Raw genomic sequence first — 19,480 nt, forward strand, 5'->3', positions numbered from 1 at the left:
ACATATATTTGACAAAAATATGTAAATTATTGGTAATGATATTTTTTTTCAACAAGATATAGGTAAATTAAAGAGTTCAAAAAAAAAAAAAATACACATAACATCAACCCTAAAATGTCAGTTGCGAACCAAAAATTTCTTTTTTAGGTAAGAGATGCAAACCAATGGTAGTTAGTTTACCTTACTAACTATAGACATTTTATTTATAATATAAAATTAAATAACAAAAATTGTAGAAGAAATAAAGAAATAAAGAAATTGAAAAAGAGAAAGAGAACCTAATTGTGGAGAAGATTTTTTCCCAAATTTTCCTTAATCCACACTTATAGAATAAATAAAAAGAAAGAAATGGAAGAGAATAAATAAGAAGAAAAGAGGAGAGAGGAAGAAGAAAAGAGGAGATATGAGAGAATAAATAGGGATTGGGATCATTATGTATTGTAGAAATCTCTTTTGCAAAAGGTTTATTTGACTCTTCAAGAGATTAAAAATATAAATAAATATATTTAAATTTATTATATTGATAATTCTTTTTATTTGATAAACTAATCATATATGGTCACCTAGGGTCAAGTTTTATGATGTTTTTATTTTGGGGTTGTTAGGATATATTTGGTGGAGATGAATAGCCGTTCACGCCTTTGATCATTTTAACATGTTTTTATTCTGTGAAAATATTCCCATTAATAGATTGATTATTCTTTTATGCCACTTGCAGCATGAATTGATTTATGCCACTTGCATGAGCCACGTTTTATGTTAAATGGATGGAATCACTATTTGTTTGATTTATTTTGATATATTTTAAAAATGAAGTGAGAGTTCTAAGATGTGTGACACTAGAAGAGAAGCTCACCAAAAAAAGAAAGTGATGGTAGTAGAGAGCTTGGACTATTAGGTATGATCCCACCTAATGGATCAAAATATTTGCATGGAGAAGCATTTTGACTTCTCATCTCTACCAATCCACATTGGTCGTAAGGTATCTGTGAGAAAGCGAAGTAGATTCAATGTAGCTGATTGACATTCATTTGTAGGTTTTTCTTAACCATTCATGGTGTATTCAATTTACGATTTTCTAGGTGATACCTGGACTCCCGGGGTTAGATGTAAGAAGAATTACAATTTGACCCTTAATCCCGATGTTATATTTGGTTATTTTCTAAAATCTCCCTCTAAGGGAGAATGATAAATTGTTAGTGTGTGGACGATTTAGAAGATATAATTAGAGGTACATGTATGGTTAGGTTCCATTTGCATACTTGGTGGAATCTGGCATATCATAACTAAACCCTTTGCATGGGTTCACGGTGCTAGTTTAATTGCTTTTCTAATTTTGGGTTATTATTTTTTCTAGTTTAATGATACCATTTATCTTAGTCATTTTTATGAGCCTACCAGGCCAAAAAGAAAATTAACAATTTAATTGGCTCTAATTAAAAGGGTGCTATCAATTGCATGTGGAACATGTTTAACTTAGTGCCATCCTATAGATATTTTTTTATCTTTATTATTTGAAATCCATGAGCTTTTCATAAAAAGGTAACTAGTGCTACTTCCTCTAAAAACACTTGTCAATGGGCATCAATGGACCAGATCAACTGGGGACAATGGGACAAATCTGGACCCTCTATGAGGTGTGTCGTACAGGGTCTCCACCACATGGGATTGTTGGGATCCATCTGTCTCAGGTTCCTAAAAGTATTAAAGTTTATCATCCAACAAAACAAGAAGAAAAAAAAATCATGGAATTTATGAAAACGACTTGGCATCAAGTACAATAGATGGCGGTTATGTAATACTCCTTCCTATTATAGATTCAATACAAGCGTCTGTAACACATTAGGGTCTTATTTCCATGGTAGAGGAACGAAGAAGGTATCCTATAGAAAAGACACTTTCTTTAAAGGTCCAATTACAAAGGTATGGGTTCAAACAACAATGAGTTGGCTCGATTCTTGTTGTCATCATCAAAAGTGCCATGGCCGTCTCCATATTGGTATATACATTGTGACACTCGAGCAAAATTTGTAACCGTCCTGATAAATTGATGAGACAAACCGAGAGAATCATTATTATTGAATATGTCACCATTCATCTTATGCCATGTCTTATCAACCATATGGCATATATGCTCACGAGCCTTGTCTTCAGATGCACCAGTTTCATACATGTATGATTGTATTGACTTCAATGTATCACCTCTTTCTAGCTCGGCCTGCAAATTGTACAAAATTATATTAGTGTACAAGTTATTTCATATTCAAGGAAAAGCGTGATACCTGCTATTTGTGTGTGATGTATGGTACGTTCCCGCATTAGAGTAAAATTCTACACAAAGTAGTGAATCGTAAGCTCACATACGTACCGCAGAAGTACCAAGATCATCAGCAAGTCGAACTATCATGGATGAGTTGCGCAATAAACTCGGATCTTGTGATAAGCAAGCTAAGGCCTCCTTTGGGATAGCATGCGGCAATTCGAAAAAGGAATGAAATAGTACGACATTGCCTCCTGCTGAAATCACTGCATTGTTGAGGTACTCCTCCAGTGTTGTTTTATGTCCACTGTAATACCATTTTGCCTCTACTAGGTATGCTTTGCATAAATCTACCCACTGGCACATTAACAATAAGTAAATAGAAATTAGTGATTGTTAGGAAGGATTAAGCGCAACTACAAAAGGCTAATGAAATAGGTTGACATATATGCATATACCACTTGCTTGAGGAAAGGTAAGCTGTCAATTCCGTGTTCCTTGAGGTGAAAATAGGCCCTTTCATTAACAGTGTTGAAGAGAACAAATTAAGAAGCATATCTTCATATACTGTGGAAGTTTTTCCACTGCCTTAACATCCCATCTAGAAAAGAACATACTTTGAGTAAATTAATGAGGTAGCCAGGGAGCTTGCTATTAATGATATATATATATATATATATATATATATATGATAATCTATAAATAAATAATAAGATCATAAGGCAAATAACAGACCTCGCCACAGCATCAGTAAAGAGTTCAAGTTCCTCCAAGGTACCATAGACATCATAAACATCATCGACCAAAGTTATCGCTAAGCCGATCTTACACATATGTTTCCTAAAATTACTGAACTGAGGCTCAGGATTCATACCCAATGCCCATAAGTAACATGGGATCAGACTATCCCTTGAAAAACTCAACTGGTCTACAACGCCCAAGTTCTCCCACCACCTAAGAAGCACCGGTGAAAAGTGAAAGGATTAGAAGAGTTGTTTTGATGTTTTAGTTTCGATCCTTGAGTGTGTATATATATATAAATTAAGAGTAGTTGTTGGGGTTAATCTGGTAATTTGTATCTGTTTAGTGATGAACCGAACCGGTTTTGGTTCTTATGGTTCATGCCTTATTATATTAAGGGCTGGGGTTGGCTCGCACGAGATATGCAATTCATTTTTCTGTTTTTGGTTTACTTCTCTGCTACGGGTTCTTGAAGCTTCTTGAGGTCTTCCATGGCGTTCGTCTTCAGTCACCTGTATCTCTGGTTCTAGTTGGTTATTGGTGAAGAAAAGAGAGGGCTTCTGATCGCAAGAGTGAGGCGAACACTCGATGGTCTTTTGAAGATCAGTGGTTGCATATACCAGGTGTTTCATAATCCTTGCTTTCTTCTTCTAGATCTGTAATCTCCCATATATATAGTGGATTGGATTCATACCTGAATCCCGGAGAGTAGGCTATGCCGAACTCCGTCATCAAACTCATGTGTTTCTTCTTCTTCTTGCTTCCAATTTCTTGTTAAATCACACGATCGGTTGGCTTGACTAGGTTAGGGTTTATAGGTTGCTTATTTCATTTGATTCAATAGATAATTAATATGAGTTAATCACCTAATGCTAACGAGAATTGAGACCTGGGTACATCAGATTGGCATCAGAGCTGAGGTTACCTTGCTAGCCTGAGACAGCCGGTGTTTCGGTTCATTTTTTCTTGTGATTGATAATTAGATGGATTAGGGCTTTTGTTTAGTTCCTATATCTAATTCGATTCTATGATCTCATATTGCAATAGGTTAAATTATTGAATCATTTTTTTCCGATTATATAATCTGTATATGCTTCTGCTTCTGCTTCTGCTGATTATAATTCGGATGATTCTACTGCTGGTTATATAATCTGGTTTTTATATAATTTCAGCAAGTGTTAACCTGTTAGATTGATAGCCTATGTTTTTTGGTTAATATAGATTGATTTATTGCTTCTGCTGCTTACCATTCACAGTCTCGTTGATAATTTTTTTTTTTTGGTTCATTTCCAATGTTAATCTATATGAGGATTGGTGATTCGATTAGATTAATTTGCTGAATTAATCTCATATGAATATAGGTTGATTCTTGTTATATGTTGGTCATATATACCTCCCTCCTCGTATGTTACCAGTAGGTATTCGGTTCTAATTTTTATGACCTGTTTTGACTTTGTAATTGTGATAATCTATGTATGAGATTTATTCTGTTTTTATTAACTGTTAATTGATCACTGGTTATATAATTTCTGCTAGAATTTTATACAAGACTGCAGTAGTGATCTCAATTGATAACTTAGGCACTTTATTTGGTTTATATAGGCCTATTGAGTTAATAAATGTTTGATTAAATACTGCTGACACATGTATATGAGTAGATAATAAAATTGTGATTGATTAATTCTGTTTATTATATTTTTCAGAATTGTTTATGTCAGTATTGTGATTTAATTCCAATATATACTGATTGTGTGTGATTTATCTGCTTCAAAGTGGAGTTAAGCAAGGGTTTCTGTCTACCAGGGGAGGAGACTCCTCCCAGTGTGGTTAGTGTAGTTACCACAGGCTCTAGTAGAGCTGTAGGTCTAGGGGGGAACCCTAGCTACCTAAGTTTGGATACTCCTATGGGGGGTTCCAGGGTAGATATTGAGAAGTTTGATGGCACAGGGGACTTTGGGATTTGGAAAAGGAAGGTTCGAGCTTTAATGGCTCAGCAAAAGCTCCTAAGATCAATAGATGACCCAGATGCTTTCTTTGAAAGTATTGATCCAGTCTTGAGGACTGAAGTGATGGAGAATGCAATTGGTTGCATGCTCTGGAACATCACAGATGGGGTTATCAGGTGTCTTGATGATGATGACAACACTCCTATTAAACTTTGGAATAAGCTTGAGCAGATCTATCAGAAAAAGAATCTAGGTAACAAAATTTATTTGAAGGAGAGGTTGTATGGGTTTAAGATGGACCCTACAATCAGCCTTGACAAGAACCTAGATATATTTAAGAAGCTGATTCAAGACTTAGCTAATACAGGGGAGAAGACTAAATTGGAAAATCAGGACTTGTCTGTTATCCTATTGGATTCACTTCATAATGACTATCTTGTTGTTAAGAACTCAATCAAGTATGCAGGTCAAAACATTTCCCTAGAACAACTGATTGATGCCTTAAAGAATAGGGAGTCTGAACTATTGGCTTCTGGTATGACTAAGGGCAGTGGGGAGAATCTGTTTGTTAAGGATAAAGGCTCTTACAAACAAAGGAGACCCAAAGGGAAGGGAAAAGTATTTGAAAGTCATGAGAATAACAATAAGAATAATAATGGGAACAACAAGTCTGATGCAAACCTCAAGAAATGCTTCTTTTGTAAGAAAGTAGGACACTTTAAGAAAGATTGTTTTGCATATAAGAGAAAACTGCAAGAAAATGAGACAACTAATAATAATGTGCCTAATTCTGGTGAAATAAACATGTTTGAGGTCCTTTGATGACTTAGGTGCTTTCTGTGTTAGCATAAACCTTGTTTTAAGACCTGGTTGTTTGGGTTTCCATTGGGTGCATACTTTGGTTTATCCTATTTTGTTCCTTTGTTAAAAGGAGGTGGTCTATTTATCTTTAAGGTGATATGCTTGTGTAAGGAAGTTGTTTATTTTTTCATAAATCTGAGACAACATGTTTTATGCCTGTTTTTTCTATTGGTTAAGATATACCTTGTTGTGTGAGAATTCTTGACCAATTATGATAGTGATGGCATGTTATGTATTTGTTGTTGTTTTGTACTCTCATGGATGCTTTTATTGGCATTGGTATACTTGTCTGACTGTTTTTTTTGTAATGCTAGAGTGGTAATAGGTGGTGTTGAGACTGTTTATTACAGTTGGTTACACATGAGGATTCATATTTCACTTGTTATAGCATTAGATATATCCCTGGTTGTTTGGAGAGGTATAGTCTCCATATGTAGCATGAGTGCTAGTTTTTGACACAGTGTTGTCAAGTGTTTGGAGAGGTTGGTCTCCAGGGGGAGAGGTTTGTTCTCCAGTTCAGCATTGGTGCTGGTCTTGACATAGGTGTTGTCAAGAGAGTGTGTCCTCACAGGTTGGGGTTCACATGAGATTCAGGGGATATGGTTTGTCAGCTTGTATGTTTTTTGATTTGGGAGTAGTTATTGTCAGATTTATTGAGTTGTCTGGTAAAATGACTTGCACCAGTTTTATTGGTTAGATTATGTCTTGTTTGCAGTTATATTTTTATGTGGTTATTGAGTCTGGTCTTGTTGGTCAGAGTTGTCAAGTCTTATTGAGTTTACTTCTTTTATCTCTGGTTTGGTTTCTACTCTAGGTGACCTAGATGTGTCTAGTTGTGACTTGTACCCGTCATGTGTAGTGAGTGGGTGAAGAGGTCTTGGTTTGAGTAGTGGTAGTAAGCCAGTGATGGATTGAGGAAGTGTTATTGCCTATTTGGGTTTGTTTAGAATATTTTCATCTTGTTGGTTAAATGTAAGGCTATTAGAATGTTTGATATCCTGAGTTACTCTCTTCATTATTTTAATGGGTAATTGGATACTTGTTGTCTTTCTTTACTTTAGTGTGGAAGAAAGAAAGATTTGCAACTTCTTTAGGCATTTTAACAACTAAGTTTGGAAATATGACTTGTTAATGAATTCTGTTGTGATTTCATTTGAATACCTTTGGCATTGATATATAAGACTTGATGGTTGAGTTTTTTGCATTGTATTTGCATTTTAGGTTGACAGTTGCCTCTAGTTTCTCATTTCATTTTCTATGTCTTATATCTGCATCTATGTGGTTTAACATATTGATTGCATGTTTGTATTCCTTTGGGAAGGTTTTAAAATCAGAATTTGAAATGAAAATACATGGATTTGTTAGGAATTTCCTAAGTTTTGGAATCTACTGATTGAGGGGGAGAGATTTATGCTTACTTGTTATGTTTTATATATTTGAATTGTTTAAATCTTTTTTCTCTAGTTGGTTAAGTTCTCTTATGTATCATGTGATATGTTTTAGACTTGACTTGGCTTATATTGTAAGCATTTGTAGATTTATGGGCTGTATTGATATTGTCAATTATGTCAAGATCCATGTTGTTCATCTGTTGATGTTGTAAGGTTCTGTTAATCTAGGTTGGTTTTGGATATCACCATGGATTTCTTGAAGTTATACTTGTCTCTTGTTTAAAGTCTTACTTGTTTTAATTCATATATTTATTATGCTTTGGTTAGCATGAGTAAGTCTATGTGGTGGGTTATTATCTTTTGTGGAGATTGTATACTTGTTTTCATTTATCTATGGTGTGGTGATGTCCAGGTATGTTTGTGTTTGTTAATCAGGTTTTTTGCATATGTTGCAGTTTTAGGGGAGATGCTGCCCAAATTTTTATAACTCTTATTCTGTTTATCTCAGTTTTGAGATATATGCCTAGTGTGTGCATGTGTGCTCTTTATAGTTGTATGAGTGAGTTATGAGTTATGAGTTATGTTTAGGGTTTTCTCTACCTAGTGCATTCTGTTGCATGGTATATCTGCATGGAGTCATTAGTGTTGCATGGTTAGTGTGTCTAGGTATTTTGCATATTTTTATTTGCTTTGTACTGTGTTTTTCTTTTGTCTTGTGTGTGCAGGTATACGTGGATGATGACGGTCGCATCCAATTCACTATAGTTAGTTCTTTGGGGAATACAGATTAAGGGGGAGAATGTTGGGGTTAATCTGGTAATTTGTATCTATTTAGTGATGAACCGAACCGGTTTTGGTTCTTATGGTTCATGCCTTATTATATTAAGGGCTGGGGTTGGCTCGCACGATATATGCAATTCATTTTTCTGTTTTTGGTTTACTTCTCTGCTACGGGTTCTTGAAGCTTCTTGAGGTCTTCCATGGCGTTCGTCTTCGGTCACCTGTATCTCTGGTTCTAGTTGGTTATTGGTGAAGAAAAGAGAGGGCTTCTGATCGCAAGAGTGAGGCGAACACTCGATGGTCTTTTGAAGATCAGTGGTTGCATATACCAGGTGTTTCATAATCCTTGCTTTCTTCTTCTAGATCTGTAATCTCCCATATATATAGTGGATTGGATTCATACCTGAATCCCGGAGAGTAGGCTATGCCGAACTCCGTCATCAAACTCATGTGTTTCTTCTTCTTCTTGCTTCCAATTTCTTGTTAAATCACACGATCGGTTGGCTTGACTAGGTTAGGGTTTATAGGTTGCTTATTTCATTTGATTCAATAGATAATTAATATGAGTTAATCACCTAATGCTAACGAGAATTGAGACCTGGGTACATCAGTAGTGCTAGCTAGATATATACAGCATGAAATAATGGATAGCTAAGACATATATACCTGGATAAATCAGCTAGATTCTCCTGATGCAATGCTTGGACAATGTTGAAATCCAACTTAGCTAGTTGGAGTAAAGGGGGAGGGGGTTTTTTTTTTTTTTTGTGGTTTCTTTTTGCCCGCGGGGTTTTTTTTTTTTTTTCTTTTTTGTGGGGGGGGGGGGGGGTGGGGTTTTTTTTTTTGTTTTGTTGGTTTTTTTTTTTTTTTTTTTTTTTTTTTTTTTTTGTTTTTGTGTGTGTGTTGGGGTTGGGCGTGGCGGGTTTGTTTTTTTTTTTGTTTTGGGGGGGGGGGGTTTTATTTTTTGTTGTGGTGGTGTGTGTTGTTTTTTTTTTTTTTTTTTTTTTTTTGTTTTTTTTTTTTTTGGGTGGTTTTGTTTGTGTGGTGGTGTTTTTGGTGGTTTTTTTGGTGTTTTTTGATAGGAAGATAAAAGAGAAGAGAAGTTCATCATCAAGATGGGTTTGAATGCTAGGGTTTAAATATATTATATCTGTGATCGTATTATCAAAATCTCATGCCCTAATATCTTGTGGACCGAACATACAAGGGTATTCAAACATCAGAGAAGAAGAAGACATGATTACGGAGTTCGGCATATGCCTACTCTCCGGGATTCAGGTATGAATCCAATTCACTAAGTCTTTGGGAGTTTACAGATCTAGAAGAAGAAAGAAGAGAATACGAAACACCTGATACAAGCAACCACAGGTCTCCAAAGTACCATCGAGTGTTCGCCTCACTCTAGCAATCAAAAGCCCTATGTTTCCTCCTTCAAGCACCAGGGATAACCAGAGCTACAAGCATTCGAACTCGACGGCCATGAACGAAGCTTCAAGAGAGCTCCAAGAAGAACCCGTAGAACAGAGAGAAAATATCTCAAAAATGAAATCGATTTGCACGCAATACCCCTGAACCAACCCAGCCTTCTTAATACAATAGGCTGTGAACCAAATGAACCCAACCGGTTTGGTTCATGACTAAAGCAGTACAAATACCAGATTACCCCTAACAATCTCCCCCTTAATCTGTACACCCAAAATGACTATAGTGAGCTGGATGCGACCGTCATCATCCAAGTATACCTGCACACACAAGACAAAAGAAAATCGCAGTACAAAGCAAATAAAATATGCAAAATACCTAGACACACACTAACCATGCAACACTAATGACTCCATGCAGATACACCATGCAACAGACTGCACCAGGTAGAGAAAATCCTAAACATAACTCATAACTCACTCATATAACTATGAAGAGCACACATGCACACACCAGGCAAATATCTCATAACTGAGACAAACAAATAAAGAGTTATAAAAATTTGGGCAGCATCTCCCCTAAAACTGCAACAAATGCAAAACCTGATAAACAATCAAATAACAACAAGACACACACCACAATCCAAAAAACAAGTAATATACAACTCAAAACTACAGAACATATGTACTAAAAGACAACATCACCAATTCCCAACAAATCAAGACAATGTAGAAATTTAGAAAGAGGCAATGACTTAGTACCACAGTCTGCAGGATTATGCTCAGTACTTACCTTTTCAACTAAAAGTGAACCATCAGTTATTTTATCCCTGAGAAAGAAGTATTTAATGTCTATATGTTTGGTTCTGTCATGATAAACAGGATTCTTACATAAAAAGATAGAACTCTAGTTATCAATAAAGACAACAGGTTTAATCTTCAAAATACCAAGTTCACATAACAAACCATTCAACCATATACTCTCTTTAACACATTCAGATGCAGCAACAAGCTCAACCTCTGTAGTGGACAAAGCAACTATAGGCTGTTGTTGCACCTTCCAACTGATGCAATTACCAGATAACAGAAAGAAATAAGAAGATAATGATTTCCTGTTATCTACATTACTAGCATAATCTGAGTCAGTATATCCTTCAAGAATAAGATCACCAGGTGTGGACTTGAACACTAAACCTTTATGAACAGTACCTCTCAAATACCTTAAGAGCCACTTGAGAGCAAGCCAATGTTCTTTACCAGGATTAGACATAAACCTACTCAGTACACTAACAGCATAAGCAATATCAGGTCTAGTACATATCATGAGATACATAAGAGAACCTAAAAGACTAGAATAAGGGATCTTTGACATTTCACTTTTTTCAAAGTTATTCTTAGGACAATGATCATTTGAAAGTTTAAAATGTGCAGCTAAAGGAACATTTACATGTTTACAATTAAGCATGTTAAACTTCTCAAGCACTTTCAATAAATATAATCTCTGACCAATGAACATAGTATCCTCCCCCTTATCCCTATAAATCTCAATCCCTAAAATTTTCTTGGCTGTCCCAAGATCCTTCATCTCAAATTCAGATTTCAGCTTGTTCTTAACATCTTGAATAAGACTAGAATCAACACAAGCAATCAATATATCATCAACATAAAGTATAAGATACAACACAATAGAATCTGAAATGAGAAAATATAGGCAACTGTCATAAATACTTTTCTTAAACCCTACACTCAACACAAATGAGTCAAAACGTTTGTTCCATTGCCTATGAGCCTGTTTAAGTCCATAGAGAGATTTCTTCAACAAGCAAGCTTGTGATTCATCTCCAGCTGCCGAGATGCCTAAAGGTAGTTGCATATATATCCTTTCTTCTAAATTGCCATGAAAAAAGGCAGTTTTCACGTCCAATTGCTCTATAGTCATTTTGTTCTGAGCAACAAGGGACAACAACAACCTTATAGTCTTATACTTGGCAACCGGAGAGAAAATTTCATCATAATCCACCCCTTCTCTTTGAACAAAACCTTTTGCAACAAGTCTGGCCTTATATCTTTTGGAATTATCAATTCCATCATCCTTGATTTTAAATATCCACTTACAAGGTAATAACCTTTGATCCTTGGGCTTCTGAACTAGTTCCCAAACCTGGTTCTTATTTAATGAATCTAATTCATCATTAATGGCTTGAACCCATAAATCTTTATCTTTGGAACCCAAAGCTTCTTCATAGGAACTAGGTTCATCTAACCCAATATCAGAGACAGAAATATTAGTCTCATGTGCAAAGTTGGCTACATACCTTCTAGGTGGCTTAACCACTCTCCTAATTCTATCCCTAGCCAATGGTAACTACTCAGATCAGGAACTTCTTCCACCTCTCCAGTGGAAGTCTCAGGAGAGGGCAATGACCCACTCTCAATCTCAGAAACTACAACCTCAGACTCTTTATTACCAGAGCTAGGTTGAGGGGAAGTCAAGGGTCCTTTAGGTATACTAGAATCAAGAGTCTGAGCAGGACTTAAGAAAACATCAGCCTGCCCTAAATCAAATTGAGTGAAGTCTGTTATTCTTTGATCAAGTGGATTCAAATTGGTATTGTCAATGGAAAGACAAGGGAACACACTCTCCCTAAAGAGAACATCCCTACTAACAAAGGTCTTAACACCAGGCACAGTCCTATCCCATAGCTTATATCCTTTCACCCCCTCAGGATACCCTAGAAAGATGCTCTTTTTACTCCTGGGTTCTAATTTACCAATGCTCTGATGAGCAAAGGATTCACACTCAAATACCCTAAGGTAACTAAGACTGGGAGGTTTACCCCACCACATTTCCTCAGGGGTTTTAAACCCTAAGGTAACAGAGGGACTCCTATTGATTAGGTGAACATTGTTGTAATGACTTCACCCCAGAAAACCCTTAGGTACCCCCCGAACCGATGAGCATACATCTAGTCTTGTTTAAAATTGTCCTATTCATTCTTTCAGCAATGCCATTTTGCTGAGGGGTGTATTTAACAGTCCTATGCCTTTGAATCCCTTTGTCATTACAAAATCCATTAAACATTTCATTAACAAATTCTAATCCATTGTCAGTCCTTAATGTTTTAACTTTCTTTTCACTCAAGTTTTCTACCAAAGCAACCCAATACTTGAACTTTTCAAAAGTTTCATCCTTGGTCTTCAATAAGAAGATCCACACTTTCCTAGAGTAGTCATCAACAAGGGATAAGAAATAAGAGTTTCTACCATAAGACAAGACTCAAGCGAGGTCCCCACAAATCAGCATGTACATATTCTAATATATCCCAGGATAAGTGAGACCCAGCTCCAAAGCTTAACCGGTGCTGCTTACCTAAGACACATGACTCACAAAACTCTAAGTTATCAATGACATCCTTGCCAAACAGGCCTTGTTTACTTAGAGCTTGCATTCCTTTATTGCTTATGTGTCTTAGCCTAGCATGCCACACACTAGTGATATTTGACTCACTTGACAGACAACAAATATTGGAGATATTATTTAGGAATGTACTACCATCAAAAACATACAAACCAGACTGAGAAATGCCCTTTAAACATACATGAGATCCCTTAGATACAGAAAGACTACCCCCAGAGATACAAGTTACAAACCCAGCACTGTCAAGGCTACTAATTGAAATCAAGTTTCTCTTTAAGTCAGGTATGTATCTAATATCATGTAAGGTGAAAACAGATTTATTGTGATTCAACAATTCAACAGAACCAATACCAACTACATCACATAAATCATCATTTCCCATCATAACTTTGGCATTATTCAACTCAGACAAGTGTGTAAACCAGTGTATGTGTGGACACATGTGATAAGTACAACCTGAATCTAAAATCCATCCTTCTTGCCTACTAACCTCAGATATGGTAAGCACCTCACTGATGTCTTCATAGACATTGGCTTGACCATTCTTGGGTCCAGGCATATCAGAATGGGAAGTCTCCAATTCCTTCATTTTCCTTTTATATGCAAAGCAATTTTTCTTAAAGTGTCCTACTTTCTTGCAAAAGAAGCATCTCTTGAGGTTTGTATCAGACTTGTTGTTCCCATTATTATTCTTATTGTTAGTCTCATGGCTTTCAATTACTTTTCCCTTTCCTTTGGGTCTCCCTTGTTTGTAAGAGCCCTTGCCCTTTACAAACAGGTTTTCCCCACTGCCCTTAGTCTTACCAGAAGCCAATAGTTCAGACTCCCTATTCTTTAAGGCATCAATTAGTTGTTCTAGGGAAATGTTTTGACAGGCATATTTGATTGAGTCCTTAACAACAAGATAATCATTATGTAGTGAATTCAATAGGATAATAGACAAGTCCTGATTTTCCAATTTAGTCTTCTCCCCTGTATTAGCTAAGTCTTGAATCAGCTTCTTAAATATATCTAGATTCTTGTCAAGGCTGATTGTAGGATCCATCTTAAACCCATACAACCTCTCCTTCAAATAAATTTTGTTACCTAGATTCTTTTTCTGATATATCTGCTCAAGCTTATTCCAAACTTTAATAGGAGTGTTGTCATCATCATCAAGACATCTGATAACCCCATCAGTGATGTTCCAGAGCATGCAACCAATTGCATTCTCCATCACTTCAGTCCTCAAGACTGGATCAATACTTTCAAAGAAAGCATCTGGGTCATCTATTGATCTTAGGAGCTTTTGTTGAGCCATTAAAGCTCGAACCTTCCTCTTCCAAATCCCAAAATCCCCTGTGCCATCAAACTTCTCAATATCTACCCTGGAACCCCCCATAGGAGTATCCAAACTTAGGTAGTTAGGGTTCCCCCCTAGTCCTACAGCTCTACTAGAGCCTGTGGTAATAACACTAACCACACTGGGAGGAGTATCCTCCCCTAGTAGACAAAAACCCTTACTAGGCTCCACTTTGAACCCAGTACAAGACACTAATCAGTATACAAGAATACTATTCACAAATACTGATTAACCAATTCTGAAAAATAAAAGATTATTCTAACAAAGAGTTAAATAATCAATATTAATTAATCACAAAAACATAAGCTCAATTTATACAAGTTACAGCAACCTAATAATCAGATGTTAACACCACAGATCAATACACACCAAGTATTAGATCAATATTAACAAGAGAATTTAGACAGCAGATAGTATAATCAGAGAGGCAAAAATAAATGAGATTAATTAAACCCTAATCATATCAGAATTATCTACCTATACTCAGATTGTCACCCAACAGGTTACAAAAACATTAACAGAGTATACCACAATTGTATGAAACAGTTTTAACAGAGGTTTTATAGAACCGAATCATGATCATAGCACATTCATCTCATATGAAATGAAAACAATTTCATAAGGTTAACAATTATGACAAAAATTGAATAGAAACTATAAGAACCGAATTGTTATTCATATATCAGAGGTATAAGCAGCGAAAGAATTTAAAGAATTTAAGAATTTAACCTGAGACAACCTTAAACCGTATAAGCAACCTTCAAATTTAGGATTTAAATGATTCAACAATACCTAAATGAAGCAGGGAACATGACTGAGATGGCTCTGATGCCAATCTGTGATCGAATTATCAAAATCTCATGCCCTAATATCTTGTGGACCGAACATACAAGGGTATTCAAACATCAGAGAAGAAGAAGACATGATTACGGAGTTCGGCATATGCCTACTCTCCAGGATTCAGGTATGAATCCAATTCACTAAGTCTTTGGGAGTTTATAGATCTAGAAGAAGAAAGAAGAGAATACGAAACACCTGATACAAGCAACCACAGGTCTCCAAAGTACCATCAAGTGTTCGCCTCACTCTAGCGATCAAAAGCCCTATGTTTCCTCCTTCAAGCACCAGGGATAACCAGAGCTACAAGCATTCGAACTCGACGGCCATGAACGAAGCTTCAAAAGAGCTCCAAGAAGAACCTGTAGAACAGAGAGAAAATATCTCAAAAATGAAATCGATTTGCACGCAATACCCCTGAACCAACCCAGCATTCTTAATACAATAGGCTGTGAACCAAATGAACCCAACCGGTTCGGTTCATGACTAAAGCAGTACAAATACCAGATTACCCCTAACAATATATACCTTGGTTCACCTCATACCCATGTTTTCTAAGGAGCCTAAATCGAAGAGCTGTAGCATGGAGACTAATTTCCATATCTTCCGTGGAAACTATGGTGTCGAGGGCCTTCTTGATATCCTGCTCAAAGATGTACCCTAACCCCAGCCTCTCTATGTCATCAATCAACTCTAGCAGACCTAACTGGACACCCTTGGCTCCAGCATCAAGCCTAAGTCTTACTTTTTCTTCCAGTTTCTTGGTTTCGCTCTTGTACGACTCTTCCTGTAGAGAAATTCTGTTAGCCAATGATCGAAGTAGAGTAAAAAGCTAAAGTCAGGAAGAATAATTAAGGATTATTAATGTGATAATTAGCTACCTTGTAACCACTGTTCAAAGATTGCACAAAGTCGAAATCCCATATGCTACGCTGGTAATTTGCTGTTCGTCTTTGATCAGTGGTCGTCAGCTGGGAGGGATATGAATGCTTGATGTTGTTGCAGCAAGGGATTTCATGCTTGATGGAATCATCCAATGATGGATGGATATAGGGTTTTTTGGGGAGATTGATCCTATGAGGGAGAAAGCTAGCCAGCAACTTTGGTAATGCAAGAAGCTACTCTGGAGGATGATTGATGGAAACTCCTCTACTTGCCATGCAGTGTCTCTCCCACTTTAATTCTATATATACTAGTAATTCCATCATGATAAATGCATGCTTGGATTATTTTAATGAAAATCCATTTACTTTAGAGCTCCAATGCATATTGTAATCGTGATGATTCTTTCTCAATATGTAATTTAATAATAATATTACAAGTAGTTATACTACTGTATAATCTACTAATATTGGTGTAGATCTCATCTCATAATGATGATAGGTACTTCTACTTAATTGATTACATTCTTCGTGAACAAGTATATAGATAGGGGTGTAAACGGATCAGATTCGGATTGTTGTTATATGCAAATTTAATTGTTAATGGATATGTCATAAAATATCTTTTCCAACTGAGTAGATGACTGAACAAAAGTTTTCTTCACAATTTAAGTTATTTGTTTAAACGATTCTGTTTTGTCACTAAGGTTAAAACAATGATGATCAATTTCAATTTAATTAATAAAATATTCTTCTAGACTAGATGTTTGTAGTATAGATGGTTACGATTTTTTTTTTGGTAATATCTGAGGTTTATCCGGGCCAGCTAACGCACACCTTGATTACATCCTCAAAGGGAACTTTTTCGTTCGCAAGAGTTAAACCCATAACCTCTCTACTGAGAAATATAAATCTACCACTCTACTAACACGTATCATGCATCTTTTAAAAGACTTGTTGGGAGTATTGTTGAAATAAACATTTTCTTCATTTAAAACGGAAAAACAAAAAAACCAACACACGAAAAAAAAACAAAAGAGACATTAGATGATGTGAAGTTTCAAAATGTTCTGAGAAGATGGGCATCTTCTTTTTATTTGTTTAAACGATTATGTTTCATCACTAAGGTTGAAACGACTACGATCAATTTAACTTAATTAAAAAAAAATTCTCCTAAACCACATTTTTAATACATATTATTAGAAAGTAAAAAAAAAAAAAAAAAAAATTCATGTTATACCTCTCACATCTTCCCTCTTTTGAGTGGTTTGATTATTTTAAAAGATTTGTTAGGAGTAGTGTTATACTAAATCTCTTTCAAAAAAAATTTCTAAGAAAGAGTGATATGATGTTCCATATGTCTCCTCTCATTAACGAGTAATGGTGCCTCTAACATGTGTTGATGTCCATATGCCTAACATAAGTTTTATATAAAAAACAAATTTATTTGTTGATGTGAGCAAAAAGTGATAGACAGACAAAATATGACGTTAGATTAAGAAAAAAAATTAGGTGGTTCATATGGTATTTTCTTTCATGTGCATCTTTCCTTTTTAGTTTTCTTATTTTAGAGAGGTGGTTTTTTTCTCCTCCTTTTAGAGTTTCATTTGCTGATGCTATTTTTATTTGATTATGTTGTTGGCTTTCATGGTGTAAGAAACAAAGCTTCTATCTAAACAGCAATTTGGCTCTTATTTGTTATTTTTCATTCGATCTTTCTGAGCATAATATGGTTTTAGTCTTAATTATATGTGCTTTTCAAAGGATACTGAGCTAGCTACGGCACTTGGCGGTTTTTTTAAGCAGGTTTAGGCTTTTTGTTTTTCCTATTAGATTAATGGGAACACGGCACTCAGTGTCAGTATGACTTCAAGCTAAAAGAGCTGAGACATTGAAAATTGAAAACATTATCCAAAAATATATATATATATATATATATATATATATATATATATATATATATATATATATATATATATATATAATTGAAAACAATTCTCAATGTAGAAAAATTCAGGGTTTACAAAAACATATGTGATAACTTCGGGGCACAATATTATTAGAGCTATATATGTTGATGTCTTTGGAAAAATTTCAAAGCACTATATGAGTGGGAAACTTTAACTCATAGAGTTTTTCAATATCAAGCGAGGACAGTATAGGTCTTATATTTATATAAGTGTAACTGAATAAATGGAAGAATAGGTCAGATAGAGAAGATCTCTACCATCAAAAGATACTTAATAGTGGTGCAATCGTGCAAATCCTTTCCATTCAACCGCCCGTCCTCCCGATTTCCCTACCCTCACAATATACATGGGTAGACCTTGTGTCCGGCTTATGCAAGTGTGGGGAGATGGGAGGACGCCTAGATCTCCACTCTCCTCACAACCTTTTAAGTAAATTTTAGCTGGTATATATGTCTCCGCAATAATCAAAAAAATCCTTGGTTAGATGAGGGAGCTATATAGAAATAGGGAGTAAAGTAGAGAGGAATTTTGTGCGAGTTGGATACAAAACGAACGAGCTTCTTGCAGGAGACTTGGAGAACATGAAGTTAGGTGACAAGGTTTTTCGACAAATGGATTCCATAAAATCCATTTCTTCAATGGGCTTCGCATGAAAGATTTGGGCCTTTTTTGTATCAACTCTCTTTCTCTTCATTTTTTTTTTTTTGGGTATATTGGATATCAATATTAAATCCTATGTTTGTTTAAAATAACAAAAAAATCCTTTCAGAAATTCATAATAGATCTTTTGTTTATTATGGATTTTTAGTCAAAAACTTATTTTATTTATTTTATACATGCCACTTAAAATACAAATGTAAATTGAGGATATAATATTAAATACACATTCATTTTGTGAAACTCTATTGTTTATGCATTCGCTTACTCGAAAACCTTAATGACATATTTTATTTTTTATTGATTTTATTTTTATTTTAGCATGCTAAACTTATTTTCATTACATAACTTATTCTGCCAAAAAATTATCAAGTTACTTTTCATTTTTTTTAAATAAATAATTATATTCACTTCTTTTAAATAAGCACGATAGATAAGGATTGATACAAAAAGGCCCTCAATCTTAAGATAGCTATTAAGCATCTTAGTCTGGAGTCAAGGGTAAAATGTAAATCATAGTGATGAATCACACCTCGTCTTTTTTAACAAAAAAGCTTTTATAAAGTTAAATATAAGTACATATATTGGTAGAAGAAAAATATAAAAGGTAAAAAATAGCATGGTATATCTTCTAGTATATATATATATATATATATATAGAATATGGAGTAAAGTTGACAAATATATTAGATATTGGTGGATTTTAAATCATGACATTCAATCTTGTTGCCCAAGAAATCATGAAAAGTGAGATTGATACGGAAGATTTCTACCCGACCGGGTCTGACCCGGATGGGGCTCCACATGCTAGTTAGTCGGGACAGATGCCAATCATCCATGACCAAAAGCGTAACATACGCCACATATATAGCAATCATCCTTGATATAGAAGGTCAACTCAACAGCTGATTGAATGGGACCAACGACAAGGAAGCACGATCCTAGGAGAAACAACAACCCTTGTCGGGCTAACTT

General features: G+C 35.4%; 1 protein-coding gene and 1 pseudogene across 1 annotated transcript; both read right to left on the minus strand.

Annotated features, from left to right (window-relative positions):
* Positions 1-1,915: 1,915 nt before the first annotated feature.
* On the minus strand, positions 1,916-13,200 carry LOC149018274 (terpene synthase 10-like; annotated as a pseudogene).
* A 2,063-nt stretch (positions 13,201-15,263) lies between these two features.
* On the minus strand, positions 15,264-16,766 carry LOC149018275 (isoprene synthase, chloroplastic-like). The gene is made up of 3 exons (XM_089153868.1): positions 16,716-16,766; positions 15,536-15,829; positions 15,264-15,359 (listed from the first exon to the last, which is right to left on the minus strand). Exons 1-3 carry the CDS (start codon positions 16,764-16,766, stop codon positions 15,264-15,266), a joined length of 441 nt encoding a protein of 146 aa, XP_089009994.1.
* Positions 16,767-19,480: the final 2,714 nt, after the last annotated feature.

This window comes from Hakea prostrata, chromosome 4 (genome assembly GCF_041222555.1).
Source record: "Hakea prostrata isolate BN-2017 chromosome 4, UWA_Hpros_2, whole genome shotgun sequence".
Lineage (NCBI taxonomy): Eukaryota > Viridiplantae > Streptophyta > Magnoliopsida > Proteales > Proteaceae > Hakea > Hakea prostrata.